The sequence below is a fragment of the Salvelinus namaycush genome, chromosome 29 (genome assembly GCF_016432855.1).
Source record: "Salvelinus namaycush isolate Seneca chromosome 29, SaNama_1.0, whole genome shotgun sequence".
NCBI classification, from domain to species: Eukaryota; Metazoa; Chordata; class Actinopteri; order Salmoniformes; family Salmonidae; genus Salvelinus; species Salvelinus namaycush.
The window spans coordinates 28516734-28535035 of record NC_052335.1 but is presented as its reverse complement, the minus strand read 5'-3'; the positions used below and the strand labels follow the sequence as shown (position 1 = coordinate 28535035).

General features: G+C 38.9%; 1 protein-coding gene across 1 annotated transcript; it reads left to right on the top strand.

The window, feature by feature from the left end:
- Window positions 1-1300: 1300 nt before the first annotated feature.
- On the top strand, window positions 1301-3530 carry LOC120024306 (transcription factor SOX-11-like). The gene has a single exon (XM_038968522.1). It carries the CDS (start codon window positions 1403-1405, stop codon window positions 2507-2509), a length of 1107 nt encoding a protein of 368 aa, XP_038824450.1. The 5' UTR covers window positions 1301-1402; the 3' UTR covers window positions 2510-3530.
- The last annotated feature ends 14772 nt before the right edge of the window (window positions 3531-18302 follow it).

Sequence of the window (18302 nt, the reverse complement as noted above, 5' to 3'; positions counted from 1 at the left end):
AATAGAAATGATTGACAATCACACTTCTGTTTTGTTTTCAACACAATAGGGCTTCAATTCACATCATTATAACACAAGAGTAATAGTCCTCAAATCACATAGTATTGGTCACATACACATATTTAGCAGATGTTATTGCGGGTGTAGTGAAATGCTTGTGTTCCTAGCTCCAACAGTGCAGTAGTATCTAACAATTCACAACAATACACACAATCTAAAAGTGAAAGAATGGAATTAAGAAATATGTTGTGTTCATCAGATGTCTGTTAAACAAAAGAAGAGTGAAATACACACCATAAATACTCTTATGGTTACTGCTTAAATAATATATATTATTGAGGTCAGGTGTCACCATCAGTGTCTTATCCATTCAATAATATTGCAACCTGTTTGGCCAGAGATAACAATCAGTGGTGGAAAGAGTACCCAATAGTCATACTTGAGTAAAAGTCTAAAAGTATTTGGTTTTAAATATACGTAACTATCAAAAGTAAATGTAATTGCTAAAATATACTTAAGTATCAAAAGTCAAATTATAAATAATAAAAAAAATCCTTATATTAAGCAAACCAGATGGCACCATTTTCTTGTTATTTTAATGTACGGATAGCCTGTGGCACACTCAAACACTCAGACATAATTTACAAATGAAACATGTGTGTTAGTGAGTCTGCCAGATCAGAGGCAGTAGGGATGACCAGGGATGTTCTCTTGATAAGTGCGTAAATCTAACCATTTTCCTGTCTTGATAAGCATTCAAAATGTAACGAGTACTTTTGGGTGTTAGGGAAAATGTATGGAGTAAAAAAGTACACTATTGTCTTTGGGAATGTAGTGTAAAAGTTGTCAAAAATATAAATACTAAAGTACAGAAACCCTGAAAAACGACTTAAGTAGTACTTTAAAGTATTTTTACTTAAGTACTTTACACCACTAAAAACAATGCAATACAATAATACTGTTTTATGGAGCGGACTGTATAAAACTGATGCACTTATTTTTGACTTTCCCAATGTAGTATCTTCCCATCTAATCCCTACCATCAGTGCATTCAATATTCCTGTCTCGCACACCCACTGAGGTATAAATCCAGACAGCATGAATAATTCCGCCCACATGCCCCCACCACCAATGAAATCTCGTGTGGCAGCAAAGGGTTAAAAGAATGTCTGGCGGCCGCTGGGAGGAGTTAAGAGCCGTGATTGGGTACTAAAAAAATGACGTACCCGAAATGAAAGCCAAAGAACTAGTTAAGAGGGCTGATGATAACTTTGAAAAAGAGTTGTTTGAATGAGCTGGAGGTGTAGAGTGACCAAAAACTAGTTAGCAAAGCAAGGAGTTCGCAGAAAGTGACTGTGGGTATTTGAAACCCTGCAGTGGCTTTGAAACATACGACGGAAACATGGTGCAGCAAACAGAACACAGCGAGACGGAGAGTAGCATGTCCAGGGAAGCTACAGACACGGAGGAAAGCGAAATTATGGCGTGCAGCCCGGTGCCACTGAAACCCGTGAAAGCTGACTGGTGCAAGACAGCAACCGGTCACATCAAACGACCCATGAACGCATTTATGGTGTGGTCGAAAGTCGAGAGGAGAAAGATCATGGAGCAGTCTCCGGACATGCACAACGCGGAAATCTCCAAAAGACTTGGAAAGCGGTGGAAATTGCTGAAGGACAGTGAAAAGATCCCGTTTATCAGGGAAGCCGAGAGGCTCCGGCTACAACACATGGCTGACTACCCCGACTACAAGTACCGACCCAAGAAGAAACCAAAGCTCGACAGTTTCACTAAACCAGCGGTGCAGTCTCCGGAGAAGACCAGCCTCAAACATGTAAAAGCTCCCAGTAAGAAATTCACTAAATTGAAAACTACCAAGGTGGTGAAAACGAGACCGTCTCACGACCCTCGCTACGACTATGTTTTCACCAGCTTTAAAACTACTAGCAAGTCCGTAAAACGGGAATATACTGACGATGAGGATGACGAAGAGGACTACGAGGAGGAGCTGTCCTCTCGGATTAAAGTGGAGGAAGACGAGGAACCGATACCGTACAACATCGCCAAAGTGCCCGCGAGCCCCACTTTGAGCTCCACTGCCGAGACGGAGGGCGCGAGCATGTACGATGAGTCCCGGAATCCGAACACAGCTTCCAACAGACTGTTCTACAATTTCAAGAACATTACCAAGCAGAGCACAACTTGTCCTGCTTCACTCTCACCAGCATCTTCATTCAGGTCCGTGTCCAGCTCGTCCAGCGAAGACGCGGATGATTTACTGGTTGACTTCAGTTTAAATTTAGCATCCTGTGCTCACGGAGCGGAGCTGGGTAACTCGAATTCAGGGAATCTGTCTCTTTCCTTTGTGGATAAGGACTTGGACTCTTTCAGTGAGGGCAGCCTCAGCTCTCACTTTGAATTCCCAGACTATTGCACCCCCGAGCTGAGCGAAATGATCGCAGGGGATTGGCTTGAGGCTAATTTTTCAGATTTGGTATTTACCTACTAGTTAACTAAGTACAGAAGGAGTCATTCTCTGGTAGTCGGTGGGACAGCGTTATGATCAGCCGGTTCCCTCCCCAGCGCTGTTATTACCATGGAGGGAAGGAGGGGGTCCTCCATGAACTGAACCAAGATTAGTTACAATGTGGTACCATTGCAAAAAAAATGTGACATTCATGTCACCCTGACAGGGTTTTATGGAATTTCTTCGGGTCTGCAGTGAAACTGCTCAAATTAAAAGTGGACCACAAAGAGTAGAATCTGAACTATGCATTCCCATCCTACTTGTAACCACTTGGGGTCTGAAAACACGACTGGGCAGATCCGAGGCTAAATCTGAGACACTGTTCATTCAGGATGTGTAACTTTTCAAAAGGTTTTATGTGATTTTTCTGTATTTCACAAAACAGTTTTTTTCTTATCAGTTCCGAATCCCTACTGGTATGGAAAAGTAGGCTAAACCCGCTGTAGAACACAGGTATGGCAGGAAGCAGCATTTTGATACATAACCAACATACCTCATCTTTAAAAAAAAAAAAGTAAAATATTTTCAGGCATATTTTTGTACAGTTAAACTAAGGGAATGTACTTACTGTGCTTTCAGTGAGATTTTTTCCCAGGCACTTCTAGTTCTACCCGGTTTCATTTTAGTTTAGTACGCAAGGGTTAAAAAACAATATCAATTTGCATCTCAGCCTTGCGTTTATTTTAAGCTATGTATGTACAGAACTAGATCAGATTTGGGGCGTTTTTAAGGAGTTAAATTGCAATTGGGGAATATAGACCTCATTGCTGGTACTAGATTCAAGATTGTATATGTTCTGTAAAATAGAAAAGTTAGGAGTTTATGTATATCGGTGTGAATGGGTCCCAGATAGCAGGTGTGAAACTGCATTTTCTTGCATTTTATCATCTTAATGGCACATATTGTTTTCTTCATTATTTTGTGCAATATAGGCTACTCTTAAATGGATCATCTGCGTTACGTGTCGTCATGCTGAAGACTGTATCTTGACAAAACTAAATAAATCAGCTGGAACTGGTTCAACTGAATTTGCATGTTTTGTTATGGGGACATATTTGACAAACACTATTGAAATTGTAGAGCTTATTTGAGCAAGTGTAGCTACTGTTTAAGGACAACTCCTCTAGTTTCAATGATCTCAAATAGCCTGTGATTGTTGTCTTCATTGAGTGTGAATAGGGCATTTTATTGTGAGACCTTCACATGCATGAGAAATACACTATGACACCTTAGATGCAGTGATGGTTAAACTTCAGCATACCAGGGCTCTACGCTGACCAATTTTTACAAGGAGCATGTGTGCACCTAAAGTTTAAAAATGTAGCCGCACACAAATACATTTAGGAGTTCAATGACAAATTTGACGTAATAAAGCTGGAATCCTTAATTTTTCTAGGCAATTTAGGAATGTTCCCATTTATGACTTTGCAGGGTGGTGAACTTTACTCCTGAGAATATCCTTCAACTACAGGAAGCCAAAGAAGTACAGTATTCAGCGCCAAAGAGACTTAACTTGGTGAGTCAAAAATACTCTGGTCTCCACCTCCCCTCTGATGTCAGCATGACCAACTGAGGTGGAATGATGACACTGGGTGCAACCCAAATGGCACCCTATTCCCTATAGTACACTGCTTTTGACCAGAGCCCTACAGTGGAGGTGTCATAATACCCATAAAACCTAGTGGTCAAAAAGGGTAATGGTTCCAAACATTCATTTTTCACGTAGAGGATTTTAGAAATACTTAATGGCTTTGTTTCGTGTAGGCTTACCCTGGCATGATGTTTTAATAACCATGTACATCTCAGACAAGGTGACTTTAATCAATATATTTGGCTCTATTTACTCTCAGATTCGAAAATTGCTAATTAGTATCCAAGTAGACATACAATTCTGCAAGCTACTGCATGTCATCTCTCTCTGACACCTTTGCCAACAGGTATTGTGTCAATTTAGAACTGTCACAAGACAGTTCACAGAATTGTCCATTTTAAAGAAATGTAGCAAATGTATTAATTACTACATTTTGCTAAAAGATGGTTAATCCAGAGGTTCTTACCTTTGCCTCAATTCGTCAGTCTCGTCCAGATCATCCTGGCATTTGTAGTTCTTTATGATAGCCACATTAGCAGCTAATTAGCATTTCGTTTTGGGGGGTAAATACAGGCAAATACATTGATAAAAGTCACCTTGTCCGGAAGAGATTTACATGGTTATCAAAACGAAACACCAGGGTAAGCCTACACAAAACACAGCCCTTATTTTAAATGTTTCTAAAAATCCCCTATGGGAAAAATGTATGGTAGGTTTTATGGGTATTATGACTCATAATGTGGTACGTTTTGGGGAATAGAGAATGCAATATGGTGTCATTTTAAGAATGAAGACAGTCTTCTTCGCTGTTGAAATCTCTCTGTCACATTCGGTAGCAAAGCTCACTTCAAAACAGATAATCTAGGCCTAACTTTCACTCCGTTTTACCATTAATGCCATACCATTATCACTTGTTTCGAGCCGGATAGCCGATAACCTACAATTTGTATCCACACAGCCATTTAAATGTAATTTACATTTACTTTACCATGATGAGAGACACAATTGAATCCTCACAGAGCCCCAAAAGTTGCATATTCCTAAATGCAATTAGTGTGTGTATGGGGGTGTGTGGTCTCCCATTTATCAATGTAGTACATCCACTACTTGCCATATTTTGGTGGCATCTTCACCTCTGGGTGACAGTAAAGACACTGGATGCATCCCAATTGGCTCCCTATATAGGGCACTACTTTTGACCAGAACCTTATAGCTTCTAAACACATTCAAGCCATGAAAAGATAGTGTTGTCCAGTCCAATTCCATGGCCTTTTGATGGATATGAAAACAGGTACTTTTTCATAGTAACACAAGACTGACTGCAGTAGTCAACACGTGGGAACCAGGCCACTCTCAAAAAGCATCAGGTATTCTCCAGCCTCTGCTCAGCTCCTTCCAAATTCTTATCCTATCCTCATCCTAGTACTTCAATATAAAACCAAAATTAGTTGTGTACTGTTTTGCTTATTGTGTCTAATTGCATCAACATACCGTCCATCCACATAGCCGTTGATATAGTAGGTCTGCCAGCCCTATGCCCTGAAATGATAGATATAAATGAACACCCACATAAATGTTTGGAGCAGTTTGAAAGGCTATACTAAGTGTATATGAAGGGATAGGACATATTGACCCAGTTTAACATGAGGATATCCCATTTGAATGTACAGTATGTTCAGAGTCTACAGTATATGCATACAGTGCATTCAAAAAGTATTCAGACCCCTTGACTTTTTCCACATTTTGTTTACGTTGCAACCGTCTAAAATTGATTAAATAGTTTTTTCCATTGTCAATCTACACACAATACCCCATAATGACAAAGCAAAAACAGGTTTTTAGAAATTTCAGACCATTCACTCAGTACTTTGTTGAAGCACCTTTGGCAGCGATTACAGCCTTGCGTCTTCTTGGGTATGACGCTACAAGCTTGGAACACCTGTATTTGGGGAGTTTCTCCCATTCTTCTCTGCAGATCCTCTCAAGCTATGTCAGGTTGGATGGGGAGTGTCGCTGCACAGCTATTTTCAGGTATTTCCAGAGATGTTAGATCGGCTTCAAGTCCGGGCTCTGGCTGAAGGACATTCAGAGACTTGTCCCGAAGCCACTTCTGCGTTGTCTTGGCTGTGTTCTTAGGGTCGTGGTCCTGTTGGAAGGTGAACCTTCGCCCCAGTCTGAGTTCCTGAGCACTCTGGAGCAGGTTTTCATCACGGACCTCTCTATACTTTGCTCCGTTTATCTGTCCCTCGATCCTGACTAGTCTCCCAGTCCCTGCCACTGAAAAACATTCCGACAGTATGATGCTGCCACCGCCATGCTTCACCGCAGGGATGGTGCCAGGTTTCCTCCAGAAGTGACACTTGACATTCAGGCCAAAGAGTTCAATCTTGGTTTCATCAGACCAGCGAATCTTGTTTCTCATGGTCTGAGAGTCCTTTAGATGCCTTTTGGCAAACTCCAAGCGGGCTGTCATGCCTTTTACTGAGGAGTGGCTTCTGTCTGGCCACTCTACCATAAAGGCCTGATTGGTGGAGTGCTGCAAAGATGGTTGTCCTTCTCGAATGTTCTCCCATCTCTACAGAGGAACTCTGGAGCTCTGTCAGAGTGACCATCGGGTTCTTGGTCACCTCCCTGACCAAGGCCCTTCTCCCCCGATTGCTCAGTTTGGCCGGGCGGGCAGCTCTAGGAAGAGTCTTGGTGGTTCCAAACTTCTTCCATTTAATAATGGATGCCACTGTGTTCTTTGGGACCTTCAATGTTGCAGAAATGTGTCTGTACCCTTCCCCAGATCTTTGCCTCAACACAATCCTGTCCCGGAGGTATATACGGACAATTCCTTCAACCTCATGGCTTGCTTTTTGCTCTGACATGCACTGTCAACTGTGGGACCTTATGTAGACAGGTGTGTGCCTTTCCAAATAATGTCCAATCAATTGAATTTACCACAGGTGGACACCAATCACGTTGTATAAACATCTCAAGGATGATCAATGGAAACAGGATGCACCCGAGTCCAATTTCAAGTTTCACAGCAAAGGGTCTGAATACTTATGTAAATACGTTGTTTTTAACAAAAATTATTTGCAAAAATGTCTAAACTTGTTTTCACATTGTCATTATGGGGTATTGTGTTTTGATTGATAAGGATTTATATTTATTTAATCAATTTTTTGAATAAGGCTGTAACGGAGCAAAAGGAGGAAAAAGTCAAGGGGCCTGAATACTTTTCGAAGGCACTGTATATGTGTATCAGCTCTAGCCTACCACACAATATGTGTTATTGTATGCCTCCTAAATTGAACCCTATTCTCTAATAGTACACTACTTTTGACCATTTGGGAGTCATACTTTATATGTGCATTTGTATGTATCAGCTGTAGCACTACCACACAAGACGTGTGTGTGTGTTATTTCCTTTGGGTCAGAGTCCTTTGTGCTGCTTCTCTTATTGACATAAGATGCTCTTCCTGTTGGAGAAAAATTGCTGGCGAGGAGAGAGCAGATCTAGTAACCCACAGAACTTCAAGAAAGAACGGCTTGAAATCATTAGCAAACACCGCACACAGATGAAGCTCAAGGCTCTTACTCTCCTAATGTTGTTTAGAAAATCTACGCTTGGCTTGATTTTTATTTAGTGGAGAGAGGCTAGAGAGGGCTTGTTCAGCCTTGTTGCAAATGTATTACATTGTGGACTAATTGTTGTTTATGTGATGTATTTATTTGCAATTTTACAGCTGTCCTTCCTGCTCCTGCAACACTTAGTTCTGCCCCCGTCCCATATGGGTTGTGTACCAAATGACACCCTATTCCATATTTAGTGCACTAGTTTTGACCAGGGTTCTATAGAGGAATATGGTGCCATTTGGGACACAGACATGGACTGTGATTTGTCCCACACACACCAGCAGAACACAATGATATGAAAATAATTTGTTTCTTGTGGTGTGGCTGTGGCCGCATGCGTCTTCAGAACAAATGGAACAGAATATAGTCTCATGGATCAGATAAAGAGTTTATCTATTTAATCTATTATGATCTGTATTATGTTAATAATCCTCATCGGTTAGGCCAGAGATGGGCAACTTTGATGGGGGTGGAGGCCACAGAAAATCTGAATTCATGATGAGGAGCCGCAGTTACTCCCCCTCCTTAATTTCGTGCAATTTTACACATTTTGCCATGGGGTGTAGAGAATATGTAGCAATTTTATAACTAATTTCATGCAAATTTGTACATTTTCGTGTTCATTTCGTGCAATTCTACTCATTTTGCCATGGGGCGGAGAGAAAAATGAGCAGTTTTCAGCTAATTTCCTTCAATTCTATTCATTTTGCCATAGGGTGGAGAGAAATGTTAGCAGTTTTTAAATTTCTATCTGAGTTGACTAACAAAATAATGGGGGCCCCCTGGGCTCTAATTCGACCTTGATTACTACAAATTTAGATAGCTGGCGACTAGACTAATTTACTCATCTAAAAAATGTTAGCTGACATGGCCTAAATGAGTGACTTATGACATAACAAGAGAAAAACTGTTGATGCACAACCAAATTTCTAAATTGTACCTTGTGTATTCCACTACTCTACCTCGCAACAGTAAGTTGAGACCCTAACTGAGTTTTATTATTTATAATTTTGTTATTTTGGGGAAATTGATCCACATGCCAGTTCCCCATCCCTGAGTTAGGTCTACCGGTGCTCTTCCAACCAATGTACAGTGATGCCTGAATTTCAAACCAAACTAAATTATCCCTACATTGGATTGTCGAACCAGTCTCCCTGCCTGACCAGTGGTCCATACCGATTGTATAACAGCTTACCAGCCCAGGGTTGTATTCATTAGTGCATACCGTAGCAAAACATTTAGCAATGGAAAAGAAAAATGTATGTTTGTTATTGGACAAGCTCAGGTAGTCCTTCCCTGTTTCAGTCTGTTTTCTTCCTTTTGGTCCAAATGAATATGACCAAGCTCACTCCTTCCTTTGCCGCATATGAGGAACGTCACTATCTTGCCTGCCACCAAGATGCAAGGGTTTGATTATACAGTCCCTGTTCTTTTCATGGAGAGCAGTGCTGTGTGTCACCATTCAGTGTACTCAAAGATCCTTGCACAGCCCCTTTTCTTCTTTTACCGTCTTTAGACTGCTGTAAATAAAGTTCTATAATAAACTGTGTTGTGTTGCTTTACAATGTGCAATGCTTGTAATTGAGGAAGCTTGATGATATGATACTTTATCTCCTCCAACGGCATTATCTTTTCCGGGTAAGCAGCAAAAGAAGCAAAGACGAATAGGCTAAACAGTAGAGGATAAAACCTTTATTTTGTATTGTTATATAACACCTCCTTCCATGTGGCTATCCTCAGAACCACTACCAAAGGGAATATTATTTTGACTTGGCCAGTGAACTCCCCATTGAAATTCATTTAAAATCTAATACACGCCCAATTCCACTGTGTGCACACGGCAAGGCAACCATTGTAATTCTCATTATGTGGCTCCCCCCTCTCACCATTCCTTAGGTTGCCCAGGTTACCCTGTCAGAGCGAGTGGCTCAACTACTCCCCAGTTGCATCAGCACTCAGTAGTGAGTCCCAAATGGCACCATATTCATAGTGCACTACTTTGACCAGGGCCTGGTCAAAAGCGGTGTACTATATAGGGAATAGGATGCCATTTGGGACACAAGCAGTGTTAGTCAGTGGCTCTAATTTGAAAGTCGATCTGGTGCTGTGGCTCGCTGCATGATTAGCACAGGAAGCTGAGTGTGCTACAGGGGTTCATTGTGATGAATGCAAGACTCAGGCCTTCAGGGGGTTTAGTCCCTAAAAGAAGTGACCTCTGTCTCCAACCACACCAAGGTTACGTTCCAAATTGCACCCTATTCCCTTTATAGTGCACTACTTTTGACCAGGGTCCTCATTTATGAACTTTGCGTTTGTACAAAATATGCGTCAAAACACGTGCGCCAGTTTTCACGCAAAAGTTGGCATTTATAAAAACTAAACTTGAAAATGTGCTTATCCTCCCGCAAACTTTAGACCATGTGTACGCACTGTTTCTAGTGGTTGACGTATTGCATTGCAAGAAAACAAAAGCCAAGTAGTAGCCTTGTGATGACACTCTTAATCATAACAATAAAACAGGTAGCTAAATATGACACTCTTAATCATAACAATAAAACAGGTAGCTAAATATGACACTCTTAATCATAACAATAAAACAGGTAGCTAAATATGACACTCTTATTCATAACAATAAAACAGGTAGCTAAATATATGACACTCTTAATCATAACAATAAAACAGGTAGCTAAATATGACACTCTTATTCATAACAATAAAACAGGTAGCTAAATATATGACACTCTTAATCATAACAATAAAACAGGTAGCTAAATATGACACTCTTATTCATAACAATAAAACAGGTAGCTAAATATATGACACTCTTAATCATAACAATAAAACAGGTAGCTAAATATGACACTCTTATTCATAACAATAAAACAGGTAGCTAAATATGACACTCTTAATCATAACAATAAAACAGGTAGCTAAATATGACACTCTTATTCATAACAATAAAACAGGTAGCTAAATATGACACTCTTATTCATAACAATAAAACAGGTAGCTAAATATGACACTCTTAATCATAACAATAAAACAGGTAGCTAAATATATGATGACACTCTTATTCATAACAATAAAACAGGTAGCTAAATATGACACTCTTATTCATAACAATAAAACAGGTAGCTAAATATGACACTCTTAATCATAACAATAAAACAGGTAGCTAAATATGACACTCTTAATCATAACAATAAAACAGGTAGCTAAATATGACACTCTTATTCATAACAATAAAACAGGTAGCTAAATATATGACACTCTTAATCATAACAATAAAACAGGTAGCTAAATATGACACTCTTATTCATAACAATAAAACAGGTAGCTAAATATATGACACTCTTAATCATAACAATAAAACAGGTAGCTAAATATGACACTCTTATTCATAACAATAAAACAGGTAGCTAAATATGACACTCTTAATCATAACAATAAAACAGGTAGCTAAATATGACACTCTTATTCATAACAATAAAACAGGTAGCTAAATATGACACTCTTATTCATAACAATAAAACAGGTAGCTAAATATGACACTCTTAATCATAACAATAAAACAGGTAGCTAAATATATGATGACACTCTTATTCATAACAATAAAACAGGTAGCTAAATATGACACTCTTATTCATAACAATAAAACAGGTAGCTAAATATGACACTCTTATTCATAACAATAAAACAGGTAGCTAAATATGACACTCTTATTCATAACAATAAAACAAGTAGCTAAATATATGACACTCTTATTCATAACAATAAAACAGGTAGCTAAATATGACACTCTTAATCATAACAATAAAACAGGTAGCTAAATATATGATGACACTTATTCATAACAATAAAACAGGTAGCTAAATATATGTTGACACTCTTATTCATAACAATAAAACAGGTAGCTAAATATATGTTGACACTCTTATTCATAACAATAAAACAAGTAGCTAAATATATGACACTCTTATTCATAACAATAAAACAGGTAGCTAAATATGACACTCTTAATCATAACAATAAAACAGGTAGCTAAATATATGATGACACTTATTCATAACAATAAAACAGGTAGCTAAATATATGACACTCTTATTCATAACAATAAAACAGGTAGCTAAATATATGATGACACTTATTCATAACAATAAAACAGGTAGCTAAATATATGACACTCTTATTCATAACAATAAACAGGTAGCTAAATATGATAAGATGCAATCATTTGTAAGAACAGCTAAAATCGATTTATTTTATCTTTGCATTCTAAAATGATTAGAAATAGGTATCTATTTCCTATATTTATTTCATTTCCATGATCATTGCAAAATACATTCCTCACCTTTTCTGACTGTGATGGTTTCATACTTGCGAATTAGCCTATAGGCCTACAACAAGTTAGGATAGGCTACCATTTGTCCCATCTCTCATTTAACTGGACCGTCTTCCCAGTTGCCGAGTAAATAGATAAGCTATTTCAAGTATTTTGCTTCATGCAATCCGATCCAAAGCGCAGTTTATAAACATAATACATCATACATACAGTGCTTTCATAAAGTGTTCACAACCCTTGACTTTTCCCACATTTTGTTTTGTGACAAAGTGGGATTAAACTGGATATAATTGTCATTTTTTGACAACGATCAAAAATACTCTGTAAATACTCTGTAATGTCAAAGTGGAAGAAAAATTATAACATTTGTAAAAATATATAACTAATATATCTTGATTACATAAGTAGATGTCAATACATGTCAGAATCACCTTTGGCAGCAATTACAGCTGTTAGTATTTTTGTGCAAGTCTCTAAGAGCTTTCCAGACCTGGATTGTGAAACATTTGCCCATTATTCTCAAAAAATTATTCAAAGTCTGTCAAATTGGTTGTTGATCATTGCTAGACAACCATTTTCAGGTTTTTACCAAAGATTTTCAAACAGATTTAAGTCGAAACTGTAACTCGGCCACTCAGGAACATTCACTGTCTTCTTGGTTAACAACTCCAAAGCATACTGAACCAGGTTTTTCTCTAGGAAAACTCCCCGGTCCTTAACGATTATAAGCATACCCATAACATGATGCAGCCACCACTATGCTTGAAATCATGGAAAGTGGTAGTCATGTGTTGTATTGGATTTGACCCAAACAGGACAAAAAGCTAATTGCTTTGCCACATTTTTGCAGTATTACTTTAGTTCCTTGTTGCAAACAGGATGCATGTTTCTAATATTTGTATTCTGTACAGGCCTCCTTCTTTTCACTCTGTAAATTAGGTTAGTATTGTGGAGTAACTACAATGTTGTTGATCCATCCTCAGTTTTCTCCTATCACAGCCATTCAACTCTGTAATTGTTTTAAAGTCACCATTGGCCTCATGGTGAAATCCCTGAGCGGTTTCCTTCCTCTCCGGCAACTGAGTTAGGAAGGACACCTGTATCTTTGTAGTGACTGAGTTTATTGATACACCATCCAAAGTGTAATGAATAACTTACTAACCATGCTCAAAGGTATATTCAAAGGGATATTCAATTTCTGCTTTTTTATTTTTTCCAATCTACCAATAGGTGCCCTTCTTTGCAAAGCATTGGAAAACCTCCCTGGTCTTTGTGGTTGAATCTGTGTTTGAAATTCACTGCTCGACTGAGGGACCCTACAGATAATTGTATATGTGGGATACAGAGATGAGGTAGTCATTAAAAAATCATGTTAAACACTATTATTGGACACAGATTAAGCCCATGCAATTTATTATGTGACTTGTTAAGCAAATGTTTCCTCCTGAACTGATTTAGGCTTGTCATAACAAAGGGGTTGAATACTTATTGAGTCAAGACATTTCAGCTTTTCATTTTTTATTAATTAGTAAAAAATTCCAAAAACAGAATTCCCATTTGACATTATGGAGTATTGTGTGTATGACAGTGACAAAAAAAAAATCTACATTTAATCGATTTTAAATTCAGGCTGTAATTTTTGTTGTTTTTGAAAAAGTCAAAGGGTCTGCATACTTTCTGAATGCACTGTACATCATAACGATTGCAGAATAAATTCCTCATATTTTATGGCCATGATGAGTTCATATTCCCGAAGTAGCCATAAAACAAATTACCATGCGCATCTCTCATTTAATTGGGCCTATTAGATAGGCTATTATAATTTCAAGTTTTTGCTCACCTTGCTCTGAGAAAGGGAGGATGGTTTATAACATACAGTAGAATTTAACAGGTGAATGTTCAGACAGTTGATATTTTGCAGTGAAGTGTGTAGACTACTACCACTGTAAGTATAGCCTACTCTAGTAAAAAAAAATTATACGAGTAGACAATGCTTTAGAATTTGTGGGTAATGTAGCATATTTCGCTTCGGAAAAAAAGTAAATTCAAATTCAAGTGATTTGTTGATAGGTCAACAACAATTTGCAAATGTTTTTGTATTTCAGAAGCGGTCAGTTAGGCTACAGCAAATGTCACTGCAAAAGAAAACATTCTGCCAACACCTCCAAAGACATTTGATCAAGTTCACCATTGCTATTTCCTTTAGATATACTGTGTTGGCCTAATTCCAATACTTCCGAAGTATACAGCAAATAAGGGCATTATTGTCACCATAAATGGTGAATGATGGCCATTTTTCAGGCAGAGTTATGATGCTCGTTCACGCATGCACAGTTTTATGACAGGTTTGATTTATAATGGGAAACATGCGTATGCCAAGTTTATAAATCTCAATATTTTTGTGCATGTGCAGTCTTTTCAGAAATGGCACATGCAGATATTTAGTGTAAAATATACACAAAGGTTATATTTGAGGCCCCAGAGCCCTATGGGCCCTGGTCAAAAGTAGTACACTATATAGGAAATAGGGTGCCATTTGGGACACACAATGTGCCTTCCAGAATCCAGACCAACCAAGGTCCGAAATGAGGTTCCTCTGCAATGCAAATTTGTCTGGATTATTACACTGTGTTTAATTCATAATCTTATAATCTGTGTTTAATATCATGATCTCCTCAGGTTTAGATGTCCCTGCCTGTCAGAAACATCTAAGACAAATCTAAGATGGCTCAGTTAAATATGCCCCCTTTGGTCTTCCTCTTAACTCTGTCACTGGTTGAATACTAAATAACACCCTAGGGCTCTGGTCAGAAGTAATGCACTATGTAGGTAAAGGGTGTCATTTCGGACGCAGTCATTATAGAGAAGTTGAGCTGAGGAACGACCATTACAACTGTTCTAAGGGATGTCAAGACTATTCATAGGCACTTTTTCCATCAAATGACTTTGTTGTTGTTGTAATGTGATTTATTTTAAACTATTTTGAAGTCAGGAAGTAACATTTAAGGAGAAAGGACAGATCATTACGAAGGTTTTTAGAGGTTCATGGAAAACAAAACAAATCACTAATTGCGCAGACTTTTATTATATTAGGAACTAATTTGATTTGAGTGGTTATTTATCCGAAGGGACTTACAGTAAATGTACATACTCAGCATACTATATGTGGCCCATGGTGGGAATCGAACTTACAAACCCTTGATATTGCTAAACCTATCTTCCTTTCTTTCCTTTCTTACTTGTGTTTGGTTCAAATTAGGTTTTATTATGAACTAATTTGGCTTTAATGGTTATATGCAAATATTCAGCATACTATGTGGCCCATGGGGGAATTGAGTTTTCAAACCTTGGTGATACCAACACTATCTTCTCTATGTGTTTTAGTTCAAATCAGGTATGGTTTGTTGTTGTTGTAAACTCTTGCCATGTAGCTCTAAAACTCTGAAATAAGCAGATTTGTGGGTCGGTATCTGAGGGAGTTTATCCCACAGTTGGGAGTTCTTACCCCAGGCCCCAGCTCAGACCCCCTCGTTAACAGAGTCCCAAATGGCATCCTATTCCCTTTATAGTGGCCCATGGGCTCTGGTCAAGAGTAGTGCACTATATAGGGAGCAATTTAGGACACACTTTATGTTTGGTTTGGTTCTCATTGGCTTCCTTCTTTTAAAAAAAACGTATCCAGAGTGACTTACAGTAGTGAGTGCATACATGTTCTTATTTGTTTGTACTTGTCCCCCGTGGGAATCGAACCCACAACCCTGCAAGTGTCAAGCTCTACCAACTGAGCCACACATGCTACCATGTTTATGTGTCTGTACTGTATGCATATGTCTACCAGAGATATGCCCCCCAAAAAACATATCCGTTTCTCATAGTAACAATAAAGTAATCTTCTTCTTCTACCACAGATTCATCAGCTTGACAAGAAAACAACAAGCAAAGCTGCTCCAGCGAAGCCATGGTGCTGCACAGTGGAGCAAGTGAGTACCTGCCATAAGCTAGGGGCCATGGCCAACAGTTTTCCACGCCTGCGAAGGTGGTCTTTAGGGGACAGATGAACAGACATAGAGACACCCCAGACAGCAGACATATTTAATGTTGGTTATGTGATACATACATGTGCTAACAGAATCCCTGATTGCATGTGATCAAACCAAACTGGGCCTTCCGTCTCAAGCCTGAAATTATGTCCATAACTCATGGAGGCACCTGCTGCTAGGATGCAGGTGGGGATTCACAACAACAGGATATTTTAGTAGTTAAATTCAAGCCTCAAGCAACTATAGCAGTCAAAGGTGTGTCCCCAAAATGTTTTAAAAGGAGCTCCACTTCACTCCCTCGTGCTCTAGGAGAGGGAGAATGATTCCCAAATTGCACTTTATCTCTTATAAAGTGCACTGGACAAAAGTAGTGTACTCTTAGATAGGGTACAGGGTACAGGGTGATAGGGTACAATTTGGGAAGCAGTCTGAGGCTCTCTGTCCTTAATATCCAAAACCAAAGTAGTGTAAAATGGTTTAATCATTAATAAACCCCCTTTGTTATGTTGAGTTCTTAATTAAGAAACTGGGTAATCCAGCAAATCACATCTGACTGAGTGAGTGGGCGGGCTGGCTAGTTAGAGACTGTCTTCATCCCAAATGCCACCCTATTCCCTATAATGGTGCACTAGTTTTTCCCGGGCTCTGGTCAAACGTAGTGCACTACATAGGGAATAGGGTGCCATTTCAGATGTATGCACTGTACCCGGCATGTACGATTTACCATAAACCTTGTTTTTACTAAGTTGGCCAGTTTTAAAGACCAGGGCACGCCAAACAAATCCCCAATACAAAAGGCTCTTAATAGAGACACCACACTTTCTCATCCGCTTTCCTCAAGTACCTCAGCCCAGTTAATTGCTGTGCATTTAAAACAATTTAGTCCCGTTGTGACAGAGCCTAGCTCACTGATGAAAAGCTAAGACCTGCATTTACCCACCTGCCTTTTGACAAGGCTCCATGTAGTCACTCCACTTAAACTGAGTCCCAAATACAGGGGTTAAAGTTCTCCGTCACTGCGATGGATTACCGTCATATGGATGACGCATGAGGTTTGAATAAATAAATTAATATTTACAGTACCAGTCAAACGTTTGGACACACCTTCTCATTCAAGGGTTTTTCTTTATTTGTACTATTTTCTACATTGTAGAATAATAGTGAAGACATCAAAACTGTTAAATTACACATATGGAATCATGTAGTAACCAAAAAAGTGCTAAACAAATCAAAATATATTTTATATTTCAGATTTTTCAAAGTAGCCACCCTTTGCCTTGCTACATTACGGAGACGTAATTTATAGATCGGCAGGTAACGGTGCTCTCAAGCGGCTAGATGTTCTTTACCATTCGACCGTCAGATTTGCCACCAATGCTCCTTATAGGACACATCACTGCACTCTATACTCCTCTGTAAACTGGTCATCTCTGTATACCTGTCGCAAGACCCGCTGGTTGATTCTTATTTATAAAACCCTCTTAGGCCTCACTCCCCCTATCTGAGATATCTACTGCAGCCCTCATCCTCCACATACAACACCCGTTCTGCCAGTCACATTCTGTTAAAGGTCCCAAAAGCACACAAATTCCTAGGTCGCTCATCTTTTCAGTTCGCTGCAGCTAGCGACTGGAACGAGCTGCAACAACACTCAAACTGGACAGTTTTATCTCAACCTCTTCATTCAAAGACTCAATCATGGACACTCTTACTGACAGTTGTGGCTGCTTTGCGTGATGTATTGTTGTCTCTACCTTCTTGCCCATTGTGCTGTTGTCTATGCCCAATAATGTTTGTACCCTGGTTTGTGCTGCTACCATGTTTTGCTGCTGCCATGTTGTATTGCTACCATGTTGTTGTCATGTTGTGTTGCTACCATGCTGTGTTGTCATGTGTTGCTGTCATGCTATGTTGTTTTCTTATGTCTCTCTTTATGTAGTGTTGTGTTGTCTCACTTGTCGTGATGTGTGTTTTGTCCTATATTTTTATTTAATTTATTTAGATTTTGATTCCCAGCCCCCGTCCCCGCAGGAGGCATTTTGCCTTTTGGTAGGTCGTCATTGTAAATAAGAATTTGTTCTTAACTGACTTGCCTAGTTAAATAAAGTTTAAATACAATTACATTTAAAAAATGCCTTGATGACAGCTTTGCAAACTCTTGGCATTCTCTCAACCAGC